Consider the following 27,064-nt stretch of genomic DNA (forward strand, 5'->3'; position numbering starts at 1 on the left):
TAACACCTATTTTGTGAGCGTAGAAACATTTGTTCTGATCACCTCATGGATTCAATGTGCGTCACAAGAAATTTGTGTACTAACATGATGTTTTCTTGCCCGTCGCGAGCCCACCGGCCATATGAGCCCTGTCGCCATTCACATGGCGAAATATAGAGCCGTTCTGTGGCCCCGTGTGCCATGGAGCAACTTTTGGCAGTTTGACCTGGTTAGACTGCCAAAAGTCGCCATGTGGCACATGGGCCACGGAACGGCTCAATATTCCGTCAAGTGCACGATGATGGGGTTCATATGGCCCGCGGGGCTTGCGATGGACAAGAAAACATCATGTTAGTACTTACGCACACTTTTATAAAACTTAAATATTCAGCGATGATTAAAATTTAAACGTTCTCTTCTGCAAAAAGCCCATGAGTGCCAAGCAGATTTAAGGAAGGCATTCATTGTTGTTCCACCCTTAGCAATCCACATGGTAGGTGTGCAATGAACATCGTCTACCTTGAAAAAAAAAAAGATGCAGAGGCATAAAAGAGGTACGTGCACTTCATTGCATTGAAGATTTCATTTTCAATCGGCCATGTGGTTAATACAATAGAGGTACTGTCAAGAGTTGGCCAATCATCGTCCATCAGAGTTGGTGGACTAAGTGTTTTCAAGGTCCTGTAGCCGTTTCTTGTCGTTGGGCCTATATACTCTGCATCAAAAAAGAAGATGGATTATTCTGCAACTCCGACGCAGTGCATCTAGAATATAGCAATGAGCCGAACTCAGAGTGGTGAGCCTTGAAAATTCCGGAGAGCCCCTCTAGAGGCTCCTATTCCATAGATGTTGATGGAAAAATATTTGCACAAGCCAAACACCATGCTCGCAGAATCTCCTCAATAGAGACTTCATGCGAAAACATAGCGTTTGCTACAAACAACACTAGAAATACTTACAATTAGTAGGAAAGCGCTTGCGACCAACGTCATTGATCTGTAGTTGAGAAGCTTTGTAGATGTGTTGTATCTTCATTTACTTGCTTCCATCGACCGCCTACTTCATCTTCACTATACGACCCTCCAATGATGGGACTTCAATCCGATAAATTGACGAGAGACTTTGTGGACTCCCTTTGTGCTTGGCCGCATTGTCACCCACATGCCTATCACAAAGCTTGTGGTTACCCAATGGCCATTGTCATCTTGCTCATTGCTACAGCAGAATGAGTCTACCCTTAAACAAGGTCTAAAAATCATGCTATCTAAGCTTCTTGCATTGTGAAAGCTAAAGCTCCCTTACCCCTAAATCTTTGCAAGTTGAAGGTTCTTAAAGCCTAAAGCCTTTTAAGTTGAAGCTCTCTAACCCTAAAGCTTTGTAAATTGAAGGTCCCTAAATCCTAAGCTTGGGTAGCTGAAGCTACTAAGCTCTACAAGATGTATGTGAGCCCCGAAGGTGAGAGTGGAGAATGGGTGCAAGCATAAGAGGAAGACATCCAGGAAGGGGAAAATGGAATGTATTAGAAGCTCCCCATAGAAAAAAAGGAACTAAAACTCAGAACTAGGCTTAGGAGAGAAGGGGAAGGTACATTGGAGAGAGAGAAGGCCATAAAGGTACTCTTTCAATAGGAGAGAGAGTGAAAACCGATATTTTTGTTTTTAGAGAGAGGAGGGGTCAGATCTTGTATGTAGAGAGAGAGGAAGCGAGTGGAGGGTTTTTGGGGCTAGTCCACTTTTTGAGGGTGGTCCATTTATTCTAGCCAACAGAATTTAGAATAAAAAATAAGCCCGAATCTTTTATTTTTGAAGATTTTGCAATTTTCATGTCCATTTACAAAAAAAAAGCCTACATTCCAAGTTGGACCCCTAAAAATAAAGGGCTGACAAGCCCAATATTTTTGTCCACATGGCCTTCTCCTATTGCTCCACTAGCTATCAGTAGGCTTGGGGAAGATTAAAGGGGCCAAAAAACCCCAAACAAGTCCTAATGATAGTGGAGTAGCACATTGAGATAGTTTTTAGAGAATCTAGAGAATCTGTTTGTATTCATAATTTCCTTGTTGTGTACCCGTTTAGTGCCCACTAGGCAAGCCTCGTGAATTCGTCATTAGTTTTTATTGCTCTAAGGGTAACCAAGTTTAAAAAGCTACGATAAAACCTCCTGCCAACCATCCAAAAACTTTGGCAGGGCTCTAGGTTCACTTTATCCAAAACTTTAGCAAGGCTCGTGAAAAGGTAGGTTCATTTTATGCAAAACTTGTTCGAAACAAATTTGATATAGAACTTTCCTTCTCAAATATACTTTTCACCTTCTAGAAAAGGGGTAAAATGGATCCAAAATTGGCTCCATAAAACCATTTTTCCGCGTCCTTATAGTAGGCTCTAATCACAATGTAGGAGTACATAGCCGGGCACAATGTGTATGCAAGGGAGATAACATCGAGGTCTTGTGACATGTACAACCCCTTGATTGCCTTGGGATTAAGTGACACCCATATTAAATGCGGGGTGGAGTAATGGGATTGACGGTTCGGGTTGAGGGGCGGGATGTCGAGGCTCATTAAACACGACTGCACAAAAAACGAGGCATGGTAAACTCGGCCAATGGGAAAAACGAGGCATGCTATTGGGTTTTGAACACGTGGCCTCGCAATCCAGGTGGAGGTCGCATGGGCTAACCACCTCATCCACACGCGCATCATGTATGCCTAGGCGTTTTTATGACCTCATATTGTGAGGTGATATGCATTTTTCAGGGTGTCCAGATTTAGTGCCCGTCCAGGTTTAGTTTTTGAGTTGACTGTTACGATTGTGATCTCTTTTGCTTTCGCGCGTGAGCTTCTCCGTCTTTGATCCCATTGCCTCCCCCTCTTAAATATGGGTGTTACTTAGTCCTGAGGCCTTGATTGCTTCCACGTGACAAATTATTTTTGCAATCAAATAATTTACAACCTAGTTTCTAGAAAATTGTTCACATGAATCATCCGTGTGAAACATGTTCATTACATTGTGAACTTCAGATTTTTTTATAAAAAAATTATTATCATCAGTAAAAACATGGTATCATAAATGATTGTTGCCATTTTCACTTATAACTTTGCACATGCTCCATTACTTATTTGCAATGAGAGACCATCGCCAACCGCCACCATGGACACCTCGTAGTACCCACAACAACACCAAGCACATTGTGACGGTAGGGAGGAATACCCACCAACAAAGTGTGAGCTCCCGACCAAGGGAGAGTGTCACCTTGTGATGCTAGGAACCCCTTCATGCTCTTGTGTTGAATGGTTGCTGGGTACTTGGCGCATAGTGTTTCTAATTCGAGCCATGAATGCTCCATGCTCGCGCCTCGAGAAAACAACACCCATTATTCAGAGACAAGAAATATTATTATTAAGAGACAAGAATATTGCAAGGTGTTCCCACGGTGGGTTTCAGAAAGAATAGTGAGCTCCATTCACATGGAGATAGCCTGCGCACATGCGCCTAGGCAGCCAATGGAAGGGGGGCGATCTCCTGGCCTGCATCGAGACCGGAGGTTCACGCACATGCATAGCTTGAACCGCCCAAAGGCTCCGATTGAAGATGGCGGGAGTCAACGTCTACCAAATCAAGAATTTTCTGTGGTTGAGATGTAAGCCTCCATTGCAAATGGCAGGTTGCCGGTGTCAAACGGTAACTACGGAGCAGTCATGTTCCGATAGCGGCGGTGAGGAAGACGGCAAAACTGTATAGGGGTGTGCGGACGTGTTGGTGGGCCTGCAGCACTTTTTAATCGGAACCAGGGCGTTACACTATGCATGTGCGCATCGTAAGAGTCTGAATAGTTAGGTTCTTAACCAGTGCGGGATAGGTTCCCTTTCGTAGAATTTTACTTTTTAGCAAAAGTTTGTAGGGTGTGGGTAGAGCATAGCAGTGCAAGCATCGAGGCTTTTGTATCCTTCTCCGCAAGCATATGCTTAATTATTGCTCTTGCCTCTTTATGCAATTATTATCCAAGACTTCCTAGGTAGGGTGCCTCGTGTGGACTTCTTAATATCAAGCTCTGTGGCGATAGCATGGGGCAAGACATACCTCTATAGATGGAACATCAACATAATGAGCACCTCTCATGGGGTCGGATGTGAAATTTGTCAATCCAATTTTGTCTTCTTGTCCTAGGGTAAAAACCGTGCCACAAACAACTGCGTTTTTGATAGATACAATGAGAAAAATCTCAAGCTGGCCCCTTTTGGCGACCACACATTGTGTACAATATAAATGTGCTCAACCAAAATAAAGGAGTCGAAGATGCAAGTGGACTTTAGTCCTGATGTGGTTTTGCTGAGCTTGACGAATGCTATGCAAAGTCCATAGTGCTTTACTTTATGGGCAAATGGATGATGACCCAAGGCTTGTGGGCATGGGCGGTTACTATGTTCAACAATAGAACTGAGGTCTTGCCCTTCACAGCAGTAGGCAAGGGTTTCTTTGTAGTTGCATGCACTTCTAAGTAGGCGGTTCAAGACCTTGTCATAAGAGGAGGGGTATAGGCAACCTTGTATTTTGCATATGCAATGTCATGGACACCGGAGTTCTGCCCAAAGGAGGAGATTATGCACTTCTACCCAATATGGGGTCATGTTTAAAGGCCTCCCTCTTTGGCAACATGATCACACTCATACCAAATGGCCTTGAAGCTGGGTCGTGTGCTTTTCCTACTGAAGATGCAGGGGATGAGATCTAGACTGGATATCAGAGTGTGAATTTTGTGAAACATGGACAAACCCATTCCAAAATTTATGGATCTCAATATCGGACGCTTTGGCCAGAGCTAACCTTTGCTTCATTCCACACTTCATGTTACAAATGTCGCAAAATAGGTCATTATGCTAGGTATTTCCTTATGAATGGGATTGCAAGCAACCTAATGATCAAAACCATGTGGAAGCGAGTTGATTGAGACTTCATGCTACCTCTGGTTGAGAATACAAGCATACCAATAGAGAACAAGTGTGTCAAGGATGTGGTTGAGGATGCAGTAATTGAAGATGCTAATCCACATTTGACAGAAAAGCAGGAGGATTCAAGCTTTGTCTTTGTGTCCTCAGTTGAGGCTATGTTGGTCAGTGGACTAACATGTTCAGGTGATGATCCTCATGAGCCAAAGATCAACCTCCTCAACCACCTACTAAGTGTCTCGGAGTCAGTCGTCTGAAAGCTCCAATGCGATCAAAACGAAGAAGAAGAAGAAATAAGCGAGTATTTGTTGTCTCATCTCTCATGCTAGGGTTGCTCTCTTGCTAGCCGGATCTAGAACGATGTCTACTTTTGGTGTGTTGTTCCTCATGTTGGACAATCTGGCATGAGTTGTTTTAGTAATATAATACTCACATAATGTGAGAATCACAAAAAAGAAAAACCTACAGTCAAATCTTTTTAAGGTGGGAGCGGTCCTCCCTCCCCTAGAGATGTCCAAGATGCCATTTCTCAAACAAGAGTTATTGTGGTATGAGTTCAAGGCTCAAACCTCAAGGACGTCAAATTCATTATTTAAACATGGACCATGTGGGTGCCTACCTCGGGTTCAAACCCTCGAGATCAATCTTTTCAAGCAAGCCCTCTAGCCACTCCATCAGCATAGACCTTTTGACCCGATGGGCAACCCACTTAGGGAATGGTCACGTGATGCATAGTTAACTATGCCTCATGCTTGGTCACACATGCACTAGTATATGCAACTATGCAAGGCTTTTTGTAACCGTGCAGATTTTGGCATAATTGGATTAGTAAGATCTTATTGATAACTATACTTTGCGTGACCACAGCTATTGGCTAAAAAGTTAAATGGAATCGTCCCATTCAAAGGGCTGAGGTTACCTTCTATGGCATGCAACAACTTAGATTTCCTTCTTGTTGTTGAGCTCACGTCTGCAAGAGCTTTTAATTCAAGACATGGAGGAAATAATATTAAAGGCTCTAGCTATTTGCTATGAGATTGCTTTAAGGATTGTGATTGCCTCTCAATTTGTGAAATGGATTTTCAATCTGCTATTTGAGACAACCAAACCGGATCACTACGTTGTTGGCATGATACGCTAAGGACTTTTATGTGGCTATTAATTAATTGCCTTGGTAGTGAAGACTCATTTTGCAATGGTGTTTGTGGCTGCAGAATCGCGTGGCATAAGACACAAGCGAGTAGGAAACGGTACTATGTTTTTAAATGATGACCTTTTGGTGCTAGATTGAGAGAGACAATCAACATCCTTTGTGAGATGGGTAGTAGGACCCTCTACCAAATTTTTTTGACCCTTTCCAAAAAAGCTTTCTTAGCTAGTTTACGGGAACCACACATCATATAGATTTTGACATTCAAAGAGAAAAGAGTGGACAGCTTGAACCAAGCTTGGCCATGTCAAAAGAGAAGACAAGGTAACATCAAATCTAAACTAACATAATACGGCGGAAGGGGGAGGCCTTTACATGTGTCGAAATCTGCGACATGAAGGTTAAACTCCAAAATTGAGAGAAGCCCTTGTGCACGCGTTAAAGAGAGAGAGAGAGAGAGAGAGAGAGAGAGAGAGAGAGAGAGAGAGAGCCCGTTGAAGGCGGCCGGCCATACTACTCTTCAAACAAGCGGGGGTTAAACCCTGCTCGTCTCAAATAAGAGTGTTATTTGAAGTGATATTTCTCCTTCGGATTGAAAGAGTTCATTTGAGTTTGGATATGGCATAGCCTTTGCAGAAGAGCTATAGAAAATGGATGTGTATAGCCATTATTATTTTTCTAATTATCATAGTCATTATAGTGGTGGCAGCTATACAGCTATAAAGCGCTCCCCCATAGGCTCTCTAGCTCTAAAGGTGCTTTTAGAGGGTCCTTTAAAGGTAAATGGTTTGTATAGTGGTGGCAGCTATACAGCTATAAAGCGCTCCCCCATAGGCTCTCTAGCTCTAAAGGTGCTTTTAGAGGGTCCTTTAAAGGTAAATGGTTTGTCCCATAGACCCTTCAAGATTTCTTAGAGGTTCATTAAATGAGGGCCATGATCTAAAAAGCCGTTTAGTCTAGGGGGTACTTGAACCACCCTCTAGATTTAAAAGGGCCCTTTGCGACTTGGTATTCCAGGTCATTTAAGCTTTTGACCTATGACCGGAAGTTCCCTCCCTATTTTTTTTGCTCATTTTGAATTTTTCAACATGGGAAACTTGGAAATAGATGTTGATATGGGGCACTAAACTTTTTAAAAGGGTCCATCTACATTTTAAAGGGCCCTTTCTATTAAAGGGTCTACGGGGAGCTGCAAAGAAAATGGTGATTGTCTTTGCTTAACGTAGAGCCCGGTGTCTTATTTATGATTGGATGAGCTAATATATAGTTAGTACTAGTACGATTGGCCGCCTTCGGCGGCCTCTCTCTCTCCCCCTCTCTCCCTCGTTATCGCGTGCAAAATGGCTTGTTTTTGTTTTAGACTTTAGCCTTCAGGTCACAGATTGCGACGCGTGTAAAGGGCTCTCCCTTTCGCCATATTATGTTAATAGATTAGTACGATCGGCTGTCTTCGGCGGCCTCTCTCACCCCCTCTCTCCCTCTTTATCGTGTGCAAAAGGGTTTGTTTTTGTTTTAGACTTTAACCTTGAGGTCACAGATTGCCACACGTGTAAAAGGCTCCCTCTTACGCCATATTATGTTACGTTAATAGATTTCATGTAGAGTGGTGAACCCTAGCTGCGCTCTGTGTTCGCCCTTCAGCTTTGCGCACTCTGCATGCGCCAGGGAGTGCTCCTGGCAGGTGCTGCAGGGGAGAGGGAAAGCTAGACATGGCAGCTTAGCAACCGGGAGGGGCATATCTGCATCGCAGACGGGTGGGGGTCTTCTCGGGTGGAGGGACTCGGCTACTTTTTGCCTTCTCTTTGCGTTCGGCTTCGTCACCCCCCTATTTATGCCCTGGGGTCTAGCGGCGACCCTTCCCTTTTTGTGGGGGAGAATCTGCGTGCCTGGTTCAGTGGTGGTATGCGGTGCGCCCTGGTTCATGGATAAGCTGCCTCGTGTGGTAGACAAGGCTCCTTGGTGCCATCCCCGTTCCCTGGTTCTGTGGTTGGAGTTGATTTGCAGCTCTTTGGCGGCTTGGTGGTGCTTGATCTGTTGCGGCATGTTGTTCGGTTAGTGATTCTTTCGCCCCTGGAGGCAGTTTGTGGTTTCTCAGATGGTTGCAGGTTCGGTGGTGGATCTTGTCTTGCCTGTGTTTGGTGCGGAAAGCCAAGGATCATGTAGGTGGCAGCTTCTTGCTCTCTAGTGGCCGCTTCCAGCATCATTATCAGGTTTAGTTATTTGCTCTTGGTCTGGGTGGCTCCTGTGTTAGCCGTTGCGGTAGTAGCCTTCTTTACTTGTGTTGGGTGGCTCCCATGTTAGTTGGAATAGTTTTCTTTTTTGGGTGGGTGGCTCCTCATATCTGCCAATGTAACTTTGTGGATGGATTGGTGGTGGTGTTGGATTCTCCTGCTTGGTCTGAAGGGAGCTAGGGTAAAAGCCCCATATTAAGAACACTGAAAATGTCCAGGCAAACTGTCAAGGATATGCAGTGAATTTTGAGGTTAGAAGGATGCAGAGTATAGCATCAAGAGGCCGCCAAGCTGGAAAACAAATCTTGAGTGCTTTCGCTCAGCACGCTGTAAACGTGACAGGCTTTTGTGTCTCTCAGTGTAAAAAATTCGGGTCTCGATTTCAAGACTCACTGTGCCCCAACAAAAGACCAAATCGGCGATGTCATTTGAACACGCACCCTGGCCAACCATTAAGCCATGCGTTAGTTGACCTACACCAAGAATACGAATACACTCATGGGTGTACACTTTCTGAAGCGTAAATGGGATGATTTATTGGTAGTAAGATGGGTTGTCTGTAGGGACCCGTCCGCTCATCGGGGCTTTTACCCTATATATGGAAGTTTTTGGGTTTATTAATATAATATCACTCACAATTGTGAGTTATACTAAAGAAAAAAAAGAGCTAATATATAGTTGACCTAGGGATGAAGTCTTTTCCTTATTTCAGTATCTTATTTGCATAAAGAATGTGTATGCCTCTTGCTTGTGGCCCTTATTTTACTCCATCTGTTCAGTGTTTTACCTCATGAAGGTATAGTTATGCATTTAAGGAGTTAATCTAGAGGTTTTTGAAATTGAGATGGACAATTAGGTGGCCCTACATCTCTAGAGTTATGACAGAAACTCAGTGCACAGATCTTTGTATTGATGAATGCTCATGTTTGTGTGTCTGTGGGAGCATATATTGGTACCTAGTTCTACACCCACTATTGGACATTGACGATGCTAGTGGGGATGTTGTAGTATTTACTCAATACTAAGCATGTTGGACGTGGTGGTTATTTTGTCTTGTGGGTGACTACCATGAGTCTGTACCTTGCACTTTCCTTAAAGGGTGAATCTGGGCTTAACCTGGATTCATCTAGGTATATATATTGAGATGGACAAGTAGGTTTCTTGTGCTCACATGCTTGCGATTGAAAATAGGATAAACCAGTGTGGCTGAGGGCACCAATATTGATTGTATTCGTGTATCAGTGACCATGTAAGTTATTTGTTTGCAGGACTTTGTCAAACCAATGTAGCTAAGGAACTGTCTCACTGTTGTCTGCTGTATTCTGTGACCACAGAACCAATGCGTTGTATTTTTGTCAGCCTCTAGATTATTCTTTGTGGGCACGTGTGGGCTTGCTGTGTCCTTAAAGACAAAGTAGGCAGCATTTGTTGCTCGTGTCATTGTGTAAGTCTTTTAAAGAGTCGACACTCCTTGTGCAATGCGAGCTGTGCATATCAGCTGTTGTCATGTTCTCACTTGTATAAGAAGAGGGATTAATAGAAATATACTGCTTGGCTGTTTTTATGGAGATATATGCCCCCTTGAGGTTTTTACTGTCGTGTGGTTTTGAACTGCTGCTTTCCAAAACTAAGCAGGTAATGTTCACATATTTTCAGCGAGTATGTTTCTTTATGCCCTTAGAAATAACAATGGGTGCTGCCTAGTTTCTGTTTAGTCACAATCTGTGTGGACATATTGGTGACTTTGTTAATTGTGTATATTTAATACTGTTTCAGGAAAAAATTATGAGCCTTATTTTGTAGTTCTTGAATGCTTTTCTCAATGTTGCTTATCAAAGAAACTTTTCTAATGCTTTTTGTATGGTTCAGAGAAGTTAGATGTAAATAGTGGCATAAGGATGTGCTATGCTGACGACTACTGTTAGAAGCGCAGAGTTAGGGCGAGAATGCATGAGAGAGAGAGAGAGAGAGAGAGAGAGTAGAGTTAGGGCGAGAATGCATGAGAGAGAGAGAGAGAGAGAGAGAGAGAGAGAAGCGTAGAGTTAGGGCGAGAATGCATGAGAGAGAGAGAGAGAGAGAGAGAGAGAGAGAGATATGAACCAACCAAACACAACGAATTGATGATTATACTATGGGGGTTTGGATGTGCTTATATACTACCCAATAGAAAGTGCCCTACCTAGAATCATATCAAATAAGTAAAATAAATATTTTAAAGAGAAATTATAATTATGATTACATTGGGTATTCATTTGAAATGTATAAACTTTAATGCTCTTTCCGTAGTTCATAGTGGACATATGTAAGGAGACCAAGTCGATGAAGAAGCTACCATGGACACCTAAGCAGTGGCCACTACCTCAGATTTGCTACCACCAACTCGTCACTTGAAAAGAATTTCATCTTCAGCACTAGTTTCCTCATAGAAAATTGAATCATAGACCACATTATGTCAAAGAATCCCCATTCGTGAACTACAATCACATCCAACATTTTACAAGATAATGAACTTTGGAACACATCTTTTCACACATCCATAGTATTTTGTATACATCATGCTAGTTCCATGCCAGATGCAATGTGCCTTACATATGTCCAAATCAAGTATAGGGTGCTCAACTTGTCCCTATCTACCGCTTACTTGCCTCTCTCTAGTTGAAGCATGTTGCTGCGATCGCCACCACAAACTAGAAGGTTGGAGTTATTGCCAATGTCATCTGTACCACACCGCCAGACTCCGTTGAGTCTTTTGCAGAATCAATGCCACTACTATTCTCATCACGCTTGTCTTTGTCTTTTTGAGCTTTTGCTTTTGCCTTTGGATTTGCAATCTCGAGACAAATGACCACGCTTTCAAAGAAGTTTCCGAAGGAACATGTGCCTCTCCACCTTTTCCAAAAACTAGAACTTTGGCTTGGGTGATTGAGACAACTTCCTCCTCAATGAGAAATGAGCTGAGATCATCAAATTCTAGCTTTTGCTTAGTGATTTGCAAGTGTAATGTCCTTGCCTCCATCCCGTACTCCTCAGGCAATTTTGTAAGTACCGAGGCACCTAACTGAGTAGTAGTCAATGCAAATTTCATAGTCGAGTTGATCATGGATCCCCTTTGCCTTCATTAGAAAAGACTGCATGGAACTTTGGGCTTCAAACTTGATGGAAAATTACTATCCAAGAAGGGTGGTTGGTCGCATCGTAGAGTCTCGATCAAACATTCCAATGATCTTTGACTACATCTGGTCGACATTTTTCAAAGTTTGTATAGCTGGAGAGATTTACATTGTGAGTGTCTCTACAATGGCCGACATCCCCTTTGCGTTACTCCCATCCCAATCAACACATGATTATAATATTCATCTTGAAGTTGGGTGTACCTATTGCTGTTGGCCCTCATGGGTCGCGTCTTCGTGCGTTGACAATGTCCCATAAGCCTTTATGAGTAAACCAAAGCCTCATGATCAGACTTCAATGAGAATAATTGTTGCTATTTAGTTTGTTTTTGGCATTCGATCGTGGGACGCCATTCCACATTTCTCACCCTAGAAGCTTTCTGCAAGTCCAAGACTCCTCCTCATCGAGAGCAAGAGGGCACTGGCAAAACCTATTGCCGCAAGGACTTGCGCCCCCAACCCAAGAAGCTACATTTGCCAAGCTTTTCAAAACTGCAAAACAATAGCCGATGTGGAGCCTTTTGCACACGCTGTTTCAAAATTCTCAACACACGAAGCAATCCTAGCCACTACCTTTTTCTATTCCTTTCAAAATGATGTGTCACAAGCTGCCTCGTGCTTGCCCATCGCATTTTGAAAACCCTCTATTGCAAGCATAACACTATAGAGCCTTGTGTTTCAGAACGGTGTTGTAGGAGCTGGAGTGAAGTGCGTTCTAAAATGCTACACGAGGCGGCCTTTGTTTCCTGAGATACCTATGCTCACTAGGAAAACTGCCACTTGAGCTCCCTCTATGCCTACATTTCATAATATATAAAAAAAGCCCCCACCAAATGTTGTCGATCCTCTTCTCCTCTCCAAGTCATGACACCACTCTCCACAATCAATGAGCCAAGGGCTCTGATACCATGTCAAAGTTGACGCGGCGAAACTGGAGAGAGAGAGAGAGAGAGAGAGAGAGAGAGAGAGAGAGAGAGAGAGAGAGAGAGAGATGCTAAACCAACCAACCACGACAATGATGATGATAATACAATGGGGGCTTTTGTGTGCTTATATACTACCCAATGGAAATTTCCCTACATAGAAATAAACACCTAACATAAAAAAAAACTAGGATCACATTGGGCATTCACTTGAGATGCATAAACTTTAACAACAACTACCTGTTACCAATATTTACAGCAGTAGCTAGTTCTAGGTAGACATTGCAACTTTATTTTTAGAGAGGTGGCAACTTATTGTAAGCTACCACTAAAATAATAATCACCAAGTAGTAAGAGCTAGCAACTATTAAAAACCTAGAAACCACCATACACCTATAGTCATATCATGTTAGCTACCAATAGGCATATTAGTAGCTAGCAACAAGCCACAACCACTTTCCATTAGTAGTACTAGCAACTTGCTACTAGGTGTGTTATTGATACCCTATAAGTTGGCAAGTAGCTCCCTAATAGGAGTATGATAGCTCTCAGGTTAGACCTTGGGAGCTACCAAGTAGTAGCTTGGTAGCTACTACTTGGTAGCTACCAATAAATAACACTCTCTACCAGATAAATTGATCTCTACCACAATCATTTTTTTTTAATGCACACCTTATTGGTAGCTACCAACAATAACACTCTATACCATATAAACTGATGTTTACCACAACCATTTTTTAATATAAAATCACCTTACTCACTTTTTGCAACCTTACTAGCATGACAGACAAAAGCGTCTGCCTTAGGATTCTAGGTGCATAGTTTTGGTCGTTCATCTTGTGCACTTTTCTGGTGTATGAGGAGAGCGGCTGGGAGTGCCCTACCCGACTCCTAAAACAAAACAAAAAACTAGCGTAACAAAGTCCATGTTAATTTAGCTTGACAAGGTGAGACACTAGGTAGATTGCTAGCTCCCCAAACAATTTTCATTACTACTACCAAATTGCTACTAGCTTTGGTATTGTTACCATCATGGCTACCAAGTTACGCTATGGTATCAACCTGGTAATAGTATAGTAACTTCAAGGTTTACTCTTGGTAGCTACCAAGAGTAATAGTGTGGTAGCTACCAATAACATGCTAGAAGATTAATTCATCTCTACCATAGTCCTTGCTATCACTAGACTGACATGTTTATGAAATCATGGACTGACTACACACTTTCCAAATGTGTATTGCACAATTGTAATCAATGTATAATATCAATGTGAAATTATGGAAGCTTGAGTCTAAATTGATTGTGATTTCGTGTAAAATTGTGCAAACCAATAAGAAATAGTCAACATTTTACAACTATGGAAGAGTGAAAATGGGGGTATTTTGTCCCATTCAATCCCAAAAAATCATACCTTGCAACTGGAGGTACATCATTGATTTTGTGACAGAACAAGTTATACTATTGTTCTCACACAGAGCCAAAAAGGCTGCAGTGCACGTATTTTAGCAGTTACATTGCTACCCGTATTTCATATGGGATTATGTTATGTACATGGAATATCATTTCCTTGTGACCTCTTTACTCTCAAAATTCACACCTCGGCATTCATGTGGAACAAGCCATGAGCCAACTCACAATTGTACTCATACAAATCCAGATTTAGGATTATAATCTCTTCTAATTTTACACAATCATAGCAACACCATGGATTGCACCATGGCCTAGAGAGCTAGAGAGTGTGTTTTGCATCACTCAAGATATGCATTAGTATGAGGATAACAACTTCAGGTATTGCTTTATAATGGTGCCCGACCCACCCACACTAGCCCAACATTCATGGGCACTCCGACCTTGGGTGCCCTCACCCATGAACCTTGGAGATTCTTGGCATTCAATGGCGTCCTCGAGTCAATGCTTGATTGAGCTCTACCACCACTATGGGAAATCTATTATCCCTTTACATACTAGGTGACAACCCCCCCCCCCCCCCCCCCCCCCCCCCGCCTTGCCGACAACAAGACCACCACCACTTACCCGCTTGGAATAAGTTTTTTTCCTCCAAAGCATACTGGGAAAATTCTTGGTAATAACATAACAACATTTCCACGCACATGCATCCTTTCCTATGTCCCGCCACAAAACTTAAATCTTTTGATATATTTCATGCTTAAAAATGATGATCCTATCTCCAAGGGGGGGATCCACATTCCGAGCAAGCAAAACCGAGCAACGCAATTTTCCGAGTGAAAGTTGTCAAAAACTTGATACAAAATGCATACTTACTTAAGCTAACCAAACTAACAAAATGTAATAGGTACTACAAGAAACTTTGAAAAATTCTCCACCATAGGTTGGAAGAACGCCATGAAGAACACTAAGAAGGGCTTTCTCACGAAGAAGAACACCTAAACATGTCTCTGTTCACTACTCACGGTGACATCGCTAGTTGAGGGCAAAGCAAACAATTAGACCAAGTAAGCTTGCACGTCATCTGGGTAGATGAGTGTGACAAGGTCTTAGGAGCAACAACATGGACGGTTATCTCGAATTGATAGCTCTATAGCTAGTATGTCATACGATTTTTACAGAATAAAAGTAAGGAGAATCTCAAGAGATTTTGTGTGTGTGTGTGTGTGTGTGTGTGTGTGTGTGAAATGTAGCGGCGGCCACTTCCATGTCTCCCTCTCTTTATATTTTGGTTGCATGGAAGGCTATGATGGCATCTCTCTCTCTCTCTCTCTCTCTCTCTCTCTCTCTCTCTCACACACACACACACACACACACACACACACACACACACACACACACACACACACACACACACACACACACACACACACACACACACACATGCGCAATCCAACTATAGAAGCCTTTCTAGCTGCTTTCACCTTGTGCAAGATGTTAACCTGCAGAAAGCTGAAGAATTAGAGGGAGCCGTGAGCGAGAGAAAGTTGCTTGATTACAAGTTGGACGCCTTCGGAATGCGGTGATTGCAGGACATGTCCAACATGCTTTTTTGTGTGTTTTGGGGGGGGGGGGGGGGGGGGGGGGGGGGGGGGGGACAATTGACAATTGAGATCCGTTTTTAAGTGCTTAGCATGTAATTACATCACAAAAAAGGTAATTATGCCTAAAAAATAATGAAGTAATTCATCTCCAAAGCCTACATAACCAACTCAAATTGTAGTTTTAGCATCTTGTATGATAGACAATCAGTCTTATTATGAAGAGCTACAAAAAAAAAAAGCAGAAATTTACTTTCACAACCATATTTTGGGAATTTTGAAGGTCATTTTGGGAATTTATGACAAATTACGTGTTTGGAAATTTTTGAAATTTGAGGGGTACTTCCGTAATTTTCCCAAAAAAAATGCAAGAGAAGAAGCAATAGCAATTCTGTGTGTGTGCCCGCTCATGAGGTCGGCTCTTTGGCCACTGACAAGAGAACCACTGATGATATTAATGTAGAGACCGGCAATATATGTAGCACGGCAGTTCGCGAGATGACAGACGACGTCAAAGTTAAAGTGGAGATTGATAAACATCTCTCTATAGAGGCCGCACGATGTCGTGGGTTAGCGACGGGCTGGCCTTGGAGCATGCACAATCGAATTGCGGTGCTAGGTGCTAGGCGCCTAGCTGGATGGGAGAGATCAAGGAGGAGGGTGGTGGAGGGAAGCATCAAAGGAGGACATGAACGCTGCCGCTAGGGTGCTTGCTAAATGTAGCAATTGATCACTTGGCCTTTCATTGCTGCAAACTATTTCCTTGTGATCATGTCCGTCTTCATGTCTGCAAAGCTGCACCCATTTCCAATACTGTACTTGTGGCCACAACACTTGTAGCACTAGGTATAGCAGCTTCGAGATCTAAGAAAGGATCAAAGAGCCAAGAGAATAAGAAATTCAGGTCGTTGAACTGTGACCAACCCCGCTCCAACTGAAGCTTCAAACCTTCGAAATGCTTTCAGTGCAGTGGCTACACATCATTCAAGAACGAAAACATCAATTGCTACCTGAAAGGGCCTTTCTCAGGCTCTGATTGAAAGTTGGCGAGCTTGGGCGGTAGTCTGTGTGTGTGGCCGCAAGCTTTGTGTTGCCTTGCCATCATCTCACCTGCCCGCTCCTTGCTGCCTCCTGCCTCCTGCACCTTCACTATGATCATGCCTGCACATGCATTCTGTCACTTTGATCCTTCCTTCTCATTCACACTTGGGATAGTGCTCTAAACGGTCCTGCGTCGGCACGGGACCTTTTCGAGCACTGTCCCAAGCATGAATGAGAAGAAAATCTTTTGTAAGGAAGGAAAATTCATTTTACTTAAGCGTGGAAATTTGCCTACCATGGATGCCTATCAGAAAGCGTGCCGCACCAGCGTGGGACCGTTTCGAGCATTGTCCCAAGCGAAGGAAGTTCGTAAGGAAGGAAAAATCATTCTTGTTAAAAGTGGCAATTGCGCCTGCCATTGTTGCCTATTCAATAGCGTACCGTGCTGGTGCGAAGAGGTTTTGAGCACGTAACGGGTTTTCATATAAACGCCCTCTCCTCTGCCCTCGCAACATCTCCCCTACACGCTCCCTCTCACCCGTTTCTTCTCCTTTCCTCCTCTCTGATCGCCCCTCTACGATACATCCGTGATTGGAAGCTACTCAATATTTTAAAGGGAAATTACCAAAAACCTCTAATTTGTGGAAATTTCCAAAATAAGCCGGATATATTGTCATAAATTCCCAAAGCCCTTCAAATCTTCCAAAATTTCAAAAAATAGCCCTCGTTGTGAGAGTAAATTTCTCCAAAAGTAAATTTTTTTGTAGCTCTTCGTAAGAAGACTCTATCACACAAGATGCTAAAACTACAATTTGAGCTGGTTGTGGAGGCTTTGGAAATGAATTGCTTCATCATTTCTAGACATAATCGTCTTTTTTGCAAGGTAATTTGTGACAAATTACATGTTAGTAACTCAAAAACGGATCTCAATTGTAAAAAAGGAATAAAGATTATAAAATCTTGAACAATCCAACCATAATAGATACAAGGTTTTTTTTGGGAATTTCCACAAATTAGAGGGATAATTTGGTAATTTTTCCATAATTAAATGTACTTTTGTGAGGTACATGATTTACCTAAACTTGGGATTGTTCCTACCCCGACCCAACATCTTGTGATAAGCAATCCCCTCCTCAATTTTGATGTTAGAGAGAGAGAGAGAGAGAGAGGTTATCGCCGAAGGCTTTGTTGCAGTAGGTTGACCATGGTCCACCATGCAAGCACTCTTTCTCCACCTTCCCTCATGGTCCCTTCTGAAAGACCTACGCAACAATGTGCCTTCTCCTTTTGCCTCTAAATAGAGGGCATTGGTTTCTCCCTACTCTGTGATCCTTGTCCTTCTTTGTTTTTAGGCTACGACTGTGAATTAGTAGCTCCTTTCTCTTCAATGGGCATCCTTAAAGATTCATGCCAATTTTGGATTAAAAATGATTGGCCCCCCCACTCTCTTGATCCTCAACATGACTTGTCTATTCTCTCTTCATGTGATATGTTTGAAAGTGTGACATGTTAGTGCTGTAACGTAGAGTAGAGCGCAAAACAAGAGGGATTCATTCCACTTCTCATGTCATGGTTCTCAATAGGACTCCTTTTTTTCTCTCTTTCTATACTCTATCCGAATGTATGCTGCATCGACACGAAGATGTTTCAAGAATAAAACAAAGCAACACTTAGATATCGTGCTTATTTGTCTTCTCAGTAACCACTTCGTTTCAAGCGCTTGATTAATAGCCTTTCGTGGATAGGAGAGGATGCGTAGAGCTTGTCAAGGGCACTTGAGGTCTAACTTGGTTTTTCCTTTTGCTTGGTAAATTTTGCTCGGTGTATGGTAAGACTCTATCCAAGGATCCTCATGGAAAATTTATTTGTCTTTTTGAATATACAATACATGACTCGAGTTGCTCTCTAGCAACTAAAATCGTAAGAAATTGGAATTTCAAGGCATTTTTTGCCATAAAAATCCTAACTACGCAAGATCTTTGAGGAATAATATTACTGTATGTAGAGGAAAATGAAGATATCCTTGCACCTTGTGTACCTTTACTTTCCTTTTACCTTCTCCTTTAGCCATATGGCTAGGAAGGTATAGTACACATCCAGATGAATTAGTATTCATAGCAATCTACATGCTAGTGCCACATGTCCAAGATTGAAACTTAGACCTAGCTAGGGTAAAGGGGCCAATAAGGAACCACCCCCCAAAAGGAAGATGGCTCCACCCCCAAAAGAGAGAAAAAAAAAGGAATATGCTTGGAATCTTGCTTAGGTGTCCACATCTGATTTGCTAAAAAGTGTACTACTATTGGGGCTTGAGTGTCTCTGTTTTCTAAAACGCCTTCAGAATTACGCTTTTTCAAATAGAGTGCTGAGGCAAAATAAAAAAAATATCAATCTTGATATCATCTAATGCGTCTTTTCATGAGGAATTGAATGCACTCTTCAAATTTCAAATCTGGCCGGATATGAAAAATCCCTCCCAAAAATACAATTTTTTTTCTTACATGGCCTTATATTGGCCCCTTTACCCTAAGCATAATAGCATGTTGGTTTCCTGTGTCCTTTTAAGGAACTTGATGTATTTGAGAATGAGATGGTACTAGTGTCTACATACTATTTTTGGATAGATATGCATAGAAAATTTAATCATTAAGTAGGTGTTTTGGATTTGCACACGGTCACACACATGCACCCTTAAAACTTTGTACCTATGTGTGCCCACGAGGTGGATTAGAACACAAACCATCTAGAGTCTTACGGAATTAGGACAACTCTCAATTATGGGGGGACCACTAAGAGTGAAAGAAACAAACATATGATAGCCATGTTTTATAAGTAGGTTAAAATATTTGCCATATGTCTGTTACCATATACATGTGGTAGTGATGTGTGTGAACACACTTAGGACCGTCGGGGCATTTTTTTCCTCACTAGGAGGTTTTTCCCCCGTGCATTGTATATACGTCTATCATTCTAGGGCTATCTATCTTTCCATTGCACACTAAGTAATACACTCTCTGTTGTGTGCCTTGAGCGTCCTTCGTCTTCTCCAAGTTGTGTGTGTTTTCCCGCAACCCTAATTCTAATAATTGGTATCAGAGCAAGTTGCGTCCTCTCGGGCTTAGTCGCCAGCAGCTCCAACACACACTGCTCACTTTCTCCGAATTTTGTGAGCGTTCGTAGGTTGACAATTTTTTTAAATTCGGGCTCATTTCGGCTTCCGTTTCCACTACAGACAGTACTGTGCATGCTATTTTATCATTTTGTGCAAAATTTTTGTCAGTGCCATTTTGTGCATAACAGGTCCCTTATAGTCATCTACGGTTTGTGCTATATAGCATGTGTTGTTCCCGCTTCGTTTCTCCTATTTTTGGGCAGTTTTCGCATCAGATGCAGGCATTCGCCATGGCCGACAACAACATAGATGTGTTCAAGATGTTTGCTGCTGAGGATAGATTGGATGGGGACAATTACCCTATGTGGGCTTACATGATGCAACACGTTCTTGTGTCAAAGGGTGTCTAGAATATTGTGCAGGGCATTGATGTACGTCCTGGTTCTGAGGATGTAGGTGATGTTGAGGATGTTGCAGGTCTTGCTACAAGGATTGTTGCCGTTAGAGTTATTTTGCCTACGACAGAACAAGCTCATTGGGATCTAAAAGATGCGCAGGCTCATGCATTGATTGAGTTGTCTGTGAAGCGCACTATTACTCCTCACACATATTTCGTTCAATGAAATATGCAAAACAGGCTTGGGATATTGTGGTTGGTCTTTATGCAAGTCGCAATGAGGCAAAAATTGCATTGCTGTGTAAAGAGCTGGAGTCAAAGATTATGCATGAGGAAGATGATATGGACACTTTCCTTATTGGTGTCAAGGATATCAATGAGCAACTTATTTCTGTAGGTGAAGTCATTTTAGACAGTTCCCTTGTGTAGAATGTTCTTGATGCCTTGCCAGATTCTTACCAGAATTTTGCTAGTACTTGGAGACTTATGACCCAAGGAAATCCTGAAGTTGTCAAGTTTGATGCATTATGCACATTGCTGTTGCAAGAGCCGCTTTCCAAAAAAACAGGACTAGACAACGTGCAATTGAACAGGCCTTTATTGCTGCTCAAAGAAAAGGCGGTAACAGTAATGCAACCACTTCTCATGGTTCTTCTGCGAGTGGAAAATTACCTATTCCTAATGCTTTTACTGGCAGCAATTCGTCTGAAAATTCTAGTGATAAGGGAAAAAAGAAGACGTGTTGCCATTATTGTAAAGCTAATGATCACTTGATCAAGAAGTGTCCTAAGTTGAAGGCCAAAGAGGCTATGAAGAAGGAGGGAGGTTCCACTGCAAATGCTGGTTCCACTACAAATGCCACTATTGTTGAGTCTTTGTGAAAGGAGACTGTGATGCTGATGTTGATGCAGAATGGGCTTTTAGTGTAGAGTGTACCTATAATCATGTTGTCTATGATGCATGCATGTCAGTTATGCTACAGATTCACATGTGTGGTATTTTGACAGTGGTGCTACAAAGCACATTACCTCACATCGTGATTTGTTCACCTCTCTTGAGTCTGTTTCTCATGGGAATTCAATTACTTGTGCCAACAATGTCTCTTATCCGGTTCAGGGGGTTGGAAAGATTTTACTTACTGCTGCAAATGGCAGTTCTTTTACACTTGTTGATGCATTCTATGTCCTTGGGATCAAGAAGAATCTTTTGCCTATATCTGCACTTGCTAGACTTGGTCTTGTAGTCAAGTTTGTGGATGACAGATGTATAGTACATGTAAAAGAGCTATTGAGGGTGGTTAGTGAGTTAGGTCTTTTAAGTCATGGATAATCCTCATCCTCAATGCGGTTTTGAGTAATCTAGGTGCAGTTTTAACACCCTTGTAGTTGGCATAGGTGGTGAGATAAGTACCAGGTTCATCCAGTTTGAGTTTTTTAAGAATGTCAAGCATCATGCCTCAAAGATTATTGAAATCAATCTGTGCTAATACGAAGGGTTTATCTTGTCCACCCAACCAGGAGAAAATAAGGGATAAATGGAAGTCAATAGTTGTTTTTGGAAAGAGATGTTCCAAATGATTGAGAATGTACCAAATAGCATGGTCAAACCACATAATGTTGGAATCACATGAGGCTTTTGGGTCAAGGAATTTGCAAGCACATTTTAAGTAAGGTCAAAAGACATTCCAAATAGATTCGGCGTAGAAGGCAGGATTGCTCTTGGCAAACTCCATATATTCCTTTCATGTGAATATATAGGCCAGTATTAGACGAGCATTTAGAGTGATCAATAAAATTGAGGTTGAAAGGGGACTTTATGAGCTCCCCTTTGTTGAGAAACTATCCGCCTTTAAGTACTTTGAGTCTGCAATCTTCCACATTAGAAGCAGGAAGGTTGGCAAGATATACCCAAGTTTCACTTAGGATAGGTGCCAAAAAAGCTTTGTTGGTAAGACTCCAAAGCTAAGGTCAACACCAAAGGACTGAAATTCAATTTGTCTGACTAATAGAAAAGGGAAGACTTTCAAGACTTTGGGAACCATTCCTAACAAGGTGGAGTCATTGAGGGTGCATAAATTATTCTGAAATTCTTTGACAACTTCTAGAGTAGCATTGTCTCTGCAAAAGAGGCCACCAGATTGTGGGATAATAGGGGTGGTAGGGGTACTAACAAAAGCGGGATTGAGTCCACATAATTTCTTAAGAAAATTAGCAAGTTTAGCACCAGAAGAAGAAAATTGAGTAAGCTCTTGATTGTCTTGTAAAGCTAACACATGTAGTTGGGCGATGTATTGAGAGATCATGGCTATTCCATCCACATAATCTTTGTCTAAAATAGCCAAAATTATGACCCAGTCATTAAAGGAGAGCATATGTAAGATAGATGACTTTTTGTCATTAGGAGAAAGTTGGACTCACTTTTGGGCCTTTCAGTTCTAGAGAGAGAGTGGCGCTCGACCAATGAGGAAGAGGCTAACGTTACGTTGAAAATCGACATTTTGGAGTCAAGCTCTTTTAAAAAAAAGGGAGGAAATTTTATTTTGGTTCATCAATTTGCACAATTTCACGCTTTCAAGGCATAAATGCCGTAAGTCGTACTAACTATGTACCGAGGAATTTCAGAACTTTCATTGAAGACTCTATCTAGTACTTTGTTCCCGCCCAAATATGACTTTAGTAGCTCTACTTCCCTCTCAAAACTTCTTCCCTTTTTTATATTTGCGCTAACCTTTGTGTGTATTCATTCTACTGCACACCATGTCTACTTCTCGAAGGCCTAGCACTACCATTGACTCTGTTAGCATTTTTAACAGTTATACTACAGACGATCAAGCATGGATTCCATCTCGTATAACTATCGGAAGTTGGGTTCTACTGCAAACTAGGAGGAGGAAGAGGAGGCAACGCAATGATTTCGTGGAGGCTTTCAAGGGTCAAGTTAAAGAGTTTAAAGTGTGTGCACAAAGCAAGCGGGTGAAAGAGGTTCTCATACAACATGCTTTCCATCATGCAGACTTAAAGTTGCAAACATCTCCTCCAAGTTTTCCAAGGCATCGACCCAACTGTAAGTTATTTCAGCATCTCGCTTAGTGCATGATTATATTTGAATATTAAGTGGTGGATATCATCTTTGGTATGTTTCAGATATCTATCCATCGAATAGGAAAGATTGGCAACCAGTTGAGAGTATAGTTGGGATTTTTGATGCTTTCCATGCATTTATTGGTGAGCAAATGTACCGAGGAAGACAACACAAGGAACTTGCAGATAATGGAATTTTCTTTTATGATATGTCATATGTGGAACCGAGAACTTCCATTGGTTGGGGTCGTGTAGCTCCTTTGTCACTTCCATCCTTTGATAGCAAGGATTGGTCTCTGCCTACTTCGCAAACTAGTGAAAGCTTCAGGAATAAGTTGTTTCAGGATATACAAAAGTCCCTCAAGTATTCAATTGCCACAAAAATAGTTCGGCTCGCACTATTTATGCCTCTTGAAGTGTTTGCAGATTTTTTCTTCGATGAGCAAATAAGAACTACCGCAACAATGTTCATTTGCAAGTCTGAGAGCTGTTTGGACTTTTTAGATGATAACTGGGATAGGAAACAATCACAGAACAAAATCTGTATTTTGCAAAAGAAGTCCATAATTTGCAAGTTCATTATAAGCTCTCAAAATTTCTTAGTATTGTTTTACTATATTAGATATCATCTTCTTAGTGGGCAGCTTATTCCACTCGACCAAGATACAGAGAACAGCCTCGAGAACAAACCTTTATCAATGGAGCTCTACTTTTGAGATAGCCTACTTACTGTGATGGAGACAATGTCAAGCACAACTCTGGCATAGCTCAGGATAGATCTTACATGTGAAGAACTTCCACTTTTGCCGGAATTGTATGCATTCAGTCTCAACAATAGAAAGGTGCTTACTAAATCGATAAATTTTGATTGTCTTTAATACACTATGTCTGAATCTAACTTTTTCTTCTTTTCAGATTCCAAGGTGCAAGGAGAAAACAACATTGTGCAAGGAGTCCATAACAAATACACTTCACTTAATTGCTTCCACCGGAAGCTAGGTCACATACCTTGTGCACGCAAAGAGCTTTGATGCCATGCAAACCATGATGTACTCTTCAAAATGACTAATGCAGAGATATTTTTTGGCGGTCAAACAATGTTTCAAAAATGTACATTTTCAATGTTTCAAAACTTTACATATTGTGTTGTTTCTGTCAAGAGTAATTTGCTCCCTTTCCCAGCTACTGTCCTCTCCCCCGGTTTGTGCCACTCGTCCCCTGTTCTCTCCCTCGGTTTCTGCCACTCGTCCCTTGCTCTCTGCTCCGGTTGCTCCCCTGCCCTCTGCTCCGGTTGTTGCTACCTCTGCCTCTGGGGACGCTGGTCTCGGGCATCCTTTCGCGTCGCTCGAAATCATGGGCATTTTCCATGGCTTCCCATGCTTCTTGCACCTGTGAAGCTTCCTGCTGTTCTTGCTCTTGCCGTTGACGTGCAACCCATTCCTCTACTTCTACGGTGTCCGCATAATATTGGTGTATTGCTTCTTGCATATTTTGAACTTCTTCTTGAGTCTGATTGTGGTGTTGGGTCATTTTGTTAATGCGAGCCTCTTCGAACTCATCAGCTCTCGCCGCTTCCTCTCTTGTGCGTCTGTTTACCGAGATTATAATATGCTGGATGGCCATTACAGAAAAATGTCGCACATCGTTGTTGGTGTAGTTAGCTGTATGTGCGCATGCAGAGGCGCTGAGCTCAACAAAATTCTCAACTCCTCTTCATTCTCCTCGTTGATTTGCTCTAAAATAATTGACTCATCCGATACGTTGGATGGCCCTTCTGATGCAGAGCCTTGCCCTTCCCTTTCTTGAGCTAGCTCCGTGGTTGCCTCAAGCTCCTCCCTAACATCCTCCCTAATAGCCTCAGGCTCCGGATCATTTTCCTTCAATATTGGTTGCTCCATAGATGCCTCAGGCTCCACCCTGACCTGCTCTTGTCCCTCATCATCCACGATGGGCTGCGGATCCTCCATGACTTGCTCATTTTAGTGTCTAGCTGGATCCTCGATAACTGTCTCTGTTTCTTCCATGAATGCCTCGGGGTCCACTCTGGCTTGCTCCTGGCCCTCTGCGGCTATCTCAGCCTGCCCATCTGTGTTGTTTCTCTCGACCCGTGATCGGGTCCTTCTGCTGTTTGTTTCAGCCCTTGACGGCTCTGTCTGTCGTGCACGAGGATGGAGAGGGGGGATGTTGAGAATATCCATGGTTCTACTATCCCAGATTGGTACTTGCTGAAGCAGCCCATCATATCGGAAATGAAGCCTACGAAGAGTATCAAAATCCCGCGGAATGATAGTGACCCGGTGTGCATGGGCAACCAAGATATATCCATCGCTGAAGAATTCCACGAGGTAGTCCTCAGCAATTTCTTGAAGGCAGAGGAGTGCACTGCTGGCCCATTGCATGCCGACTCTCCATTGCTCGCAAATCTCCCGCACTACTCGCTGGAAAGGGAGACGTGGAATAGCAGGTTGAACGTGTCGTTTTATTCTGCGCAGCTCTTGCAGTACACCTCTGTGCGCCTCATATCGACATCTTCTTGCTTGAGCATTCAAAGATTCACCTATTGCCCTGCGCAGGCCTTAACACGAGGCATCTCTACAAATACAATAACACCAAAAGACAATTCATTTGTCAGCACGAGGGACTTTAGATTTAAGGAAAGGTCAGTACCAAGCGAAAAGATGGATAGGAAAGAGTTGCCTTGCCTCTTATTCGCTTGGTAGTGACCTCAGAAAATAGTAATGGTAGACATGACTTATATGTTCTGAGGTCACTACCGAGCGAATAGGTGCATAGGAAAGAGTTTGCCTTGCCTTATTCGCTCAGTAGTGACTTCAAAAATAGTAATAGTAGATATCACTTACATTTTATGAGATCACTACCAGGCGAACAGGTTTGCAGCCCTTGCAAAAAAATACCTTATTCGCTGGGTGGTGAGGTCAAAAAAGTGTACAAGCAAGCGAATAGGTTTGCATCCGCTGATACAAAATAGCAATGTGAAGGAGATCTTAAATCGATGCGGTTCTAACTGTCATGTCGTTCCCTCCGATCACCTCCCCTAATATCGGGGGGATGATACCATTGATTCTCTCTCCCACGTCCACCTCTCATAAAACCTCATGGCAGTACCACCCTCTCATGAAACCTCATGCCCAGGCTCTGCTTTTTAGGCTTGTCTGAAAGTCTATTTAAGAAGCAGTTGTTTCAGAACCTCCCTCAGGGTTTCGCAGAACAACTAAAAGAAGCTTAGGATAGTCGCGATGCCTTTCCAAGGTATACTCCCGCAGCGCCAGCAACACCGCATCCGGGCCCTCCTCATGAGGTCCCCCCTTGGCCCTCCCCCGATGTTACCTTTAATGTTCTCGACCGACACAGCTCGGGAGTGGCTCCTGTCAACACGGGAGTCAATTCTCGAAGTAAGTTGCTGGTAATTCGTTGCTTTCTGCTCCCAATTTCCAAGCTCCTAGTTTGAAGAGCTTACTTGCTAAATGCTCTGTGCAGGATGCTAGCCTGAAGCTACAACAAATGTTGATCGTCAGGCAGAGCGTCTCAATCCTTAAAAACTCTCTAGAAGCAAGAAGGCCTGAAGACATGCAGCGATTGCTCGCTGAGAATGGCTCTATGGAGGCAATCATTAATTGGCTTCAGGAAATGAAGGATGAAGTGCTTGAGCTAGCCAGTAAATATGAGGAATCCATTAACTTTGCAAACATGCTTTGCGAAGAGATAAGTTGGCTGTGAACCCTAAACCCCTAAACCCCTAAACCCTAAACCCCCCGGAAATTAATAGGCCACTCTTTGTAAAGTCTGAAGTGTTTTCTAACTCAAACCCGGTGTTCAGTTGTAATTTTGTTTCTTTCTTATAAAATCAAAAGGCGTATTTTGCAAAAGAAAGCCCTAAATCCATAACAAGCAGGGGTTACCTTCCCCTTATTTGCTTAGTATTGACCTCTGTAATAGCAGACATCACTTAACTTTTCTTTTGGTCAGTACCAAGCGAATAGGACCCTTAGGACTAGGTGACCTTACCTTA

The 27,064-nt window shown here is 42.5% G+C and overlaps 1 protein-coding gene across 1 annotated transcript; it reads left to right on the forward strand.

Annotated features, from left to right (window-relative positions):
* Positions 1 to 4,932: 4,932 nt before the first annotated feature.
* Positions 4,933 to 9,865, forward strand: LOC147419834 (uncharacterized). Its single transcript, XM_086505849.1, has 3 exons — positions 4,933 to 5,088; positions 7,782 to 7,981; positions 8,131 to 9,865. Exons 1-3 carry the CDS (start codon positions 4,933 to 4,935, stop codon positions 8,288 to 8,290), a joined length of 516 nt encoding a protein of 171 aa, XP_086361975.1. The 3' UTR covers positions 8,291 to 9,865.
* Positions 9,866 to 27,064: the final 17,199 nt, after the last annotated feature.

This window comes from Adiantum capillus-veneris, chromosome 29 (assembly GCF_014529385.1).
Source record: "Adiantum capillus-veneris isolate H3 chromosome 29, ASM1452938v2, whole genome shotgun sequence".
Taxonomy (NCBI): Eukaryota; Viridiplantae; Streptophyta; class Polypodiopsida; order Polypodiales; family Pteridaceae; genus Adiantum; species Adiantum capillus-veneris.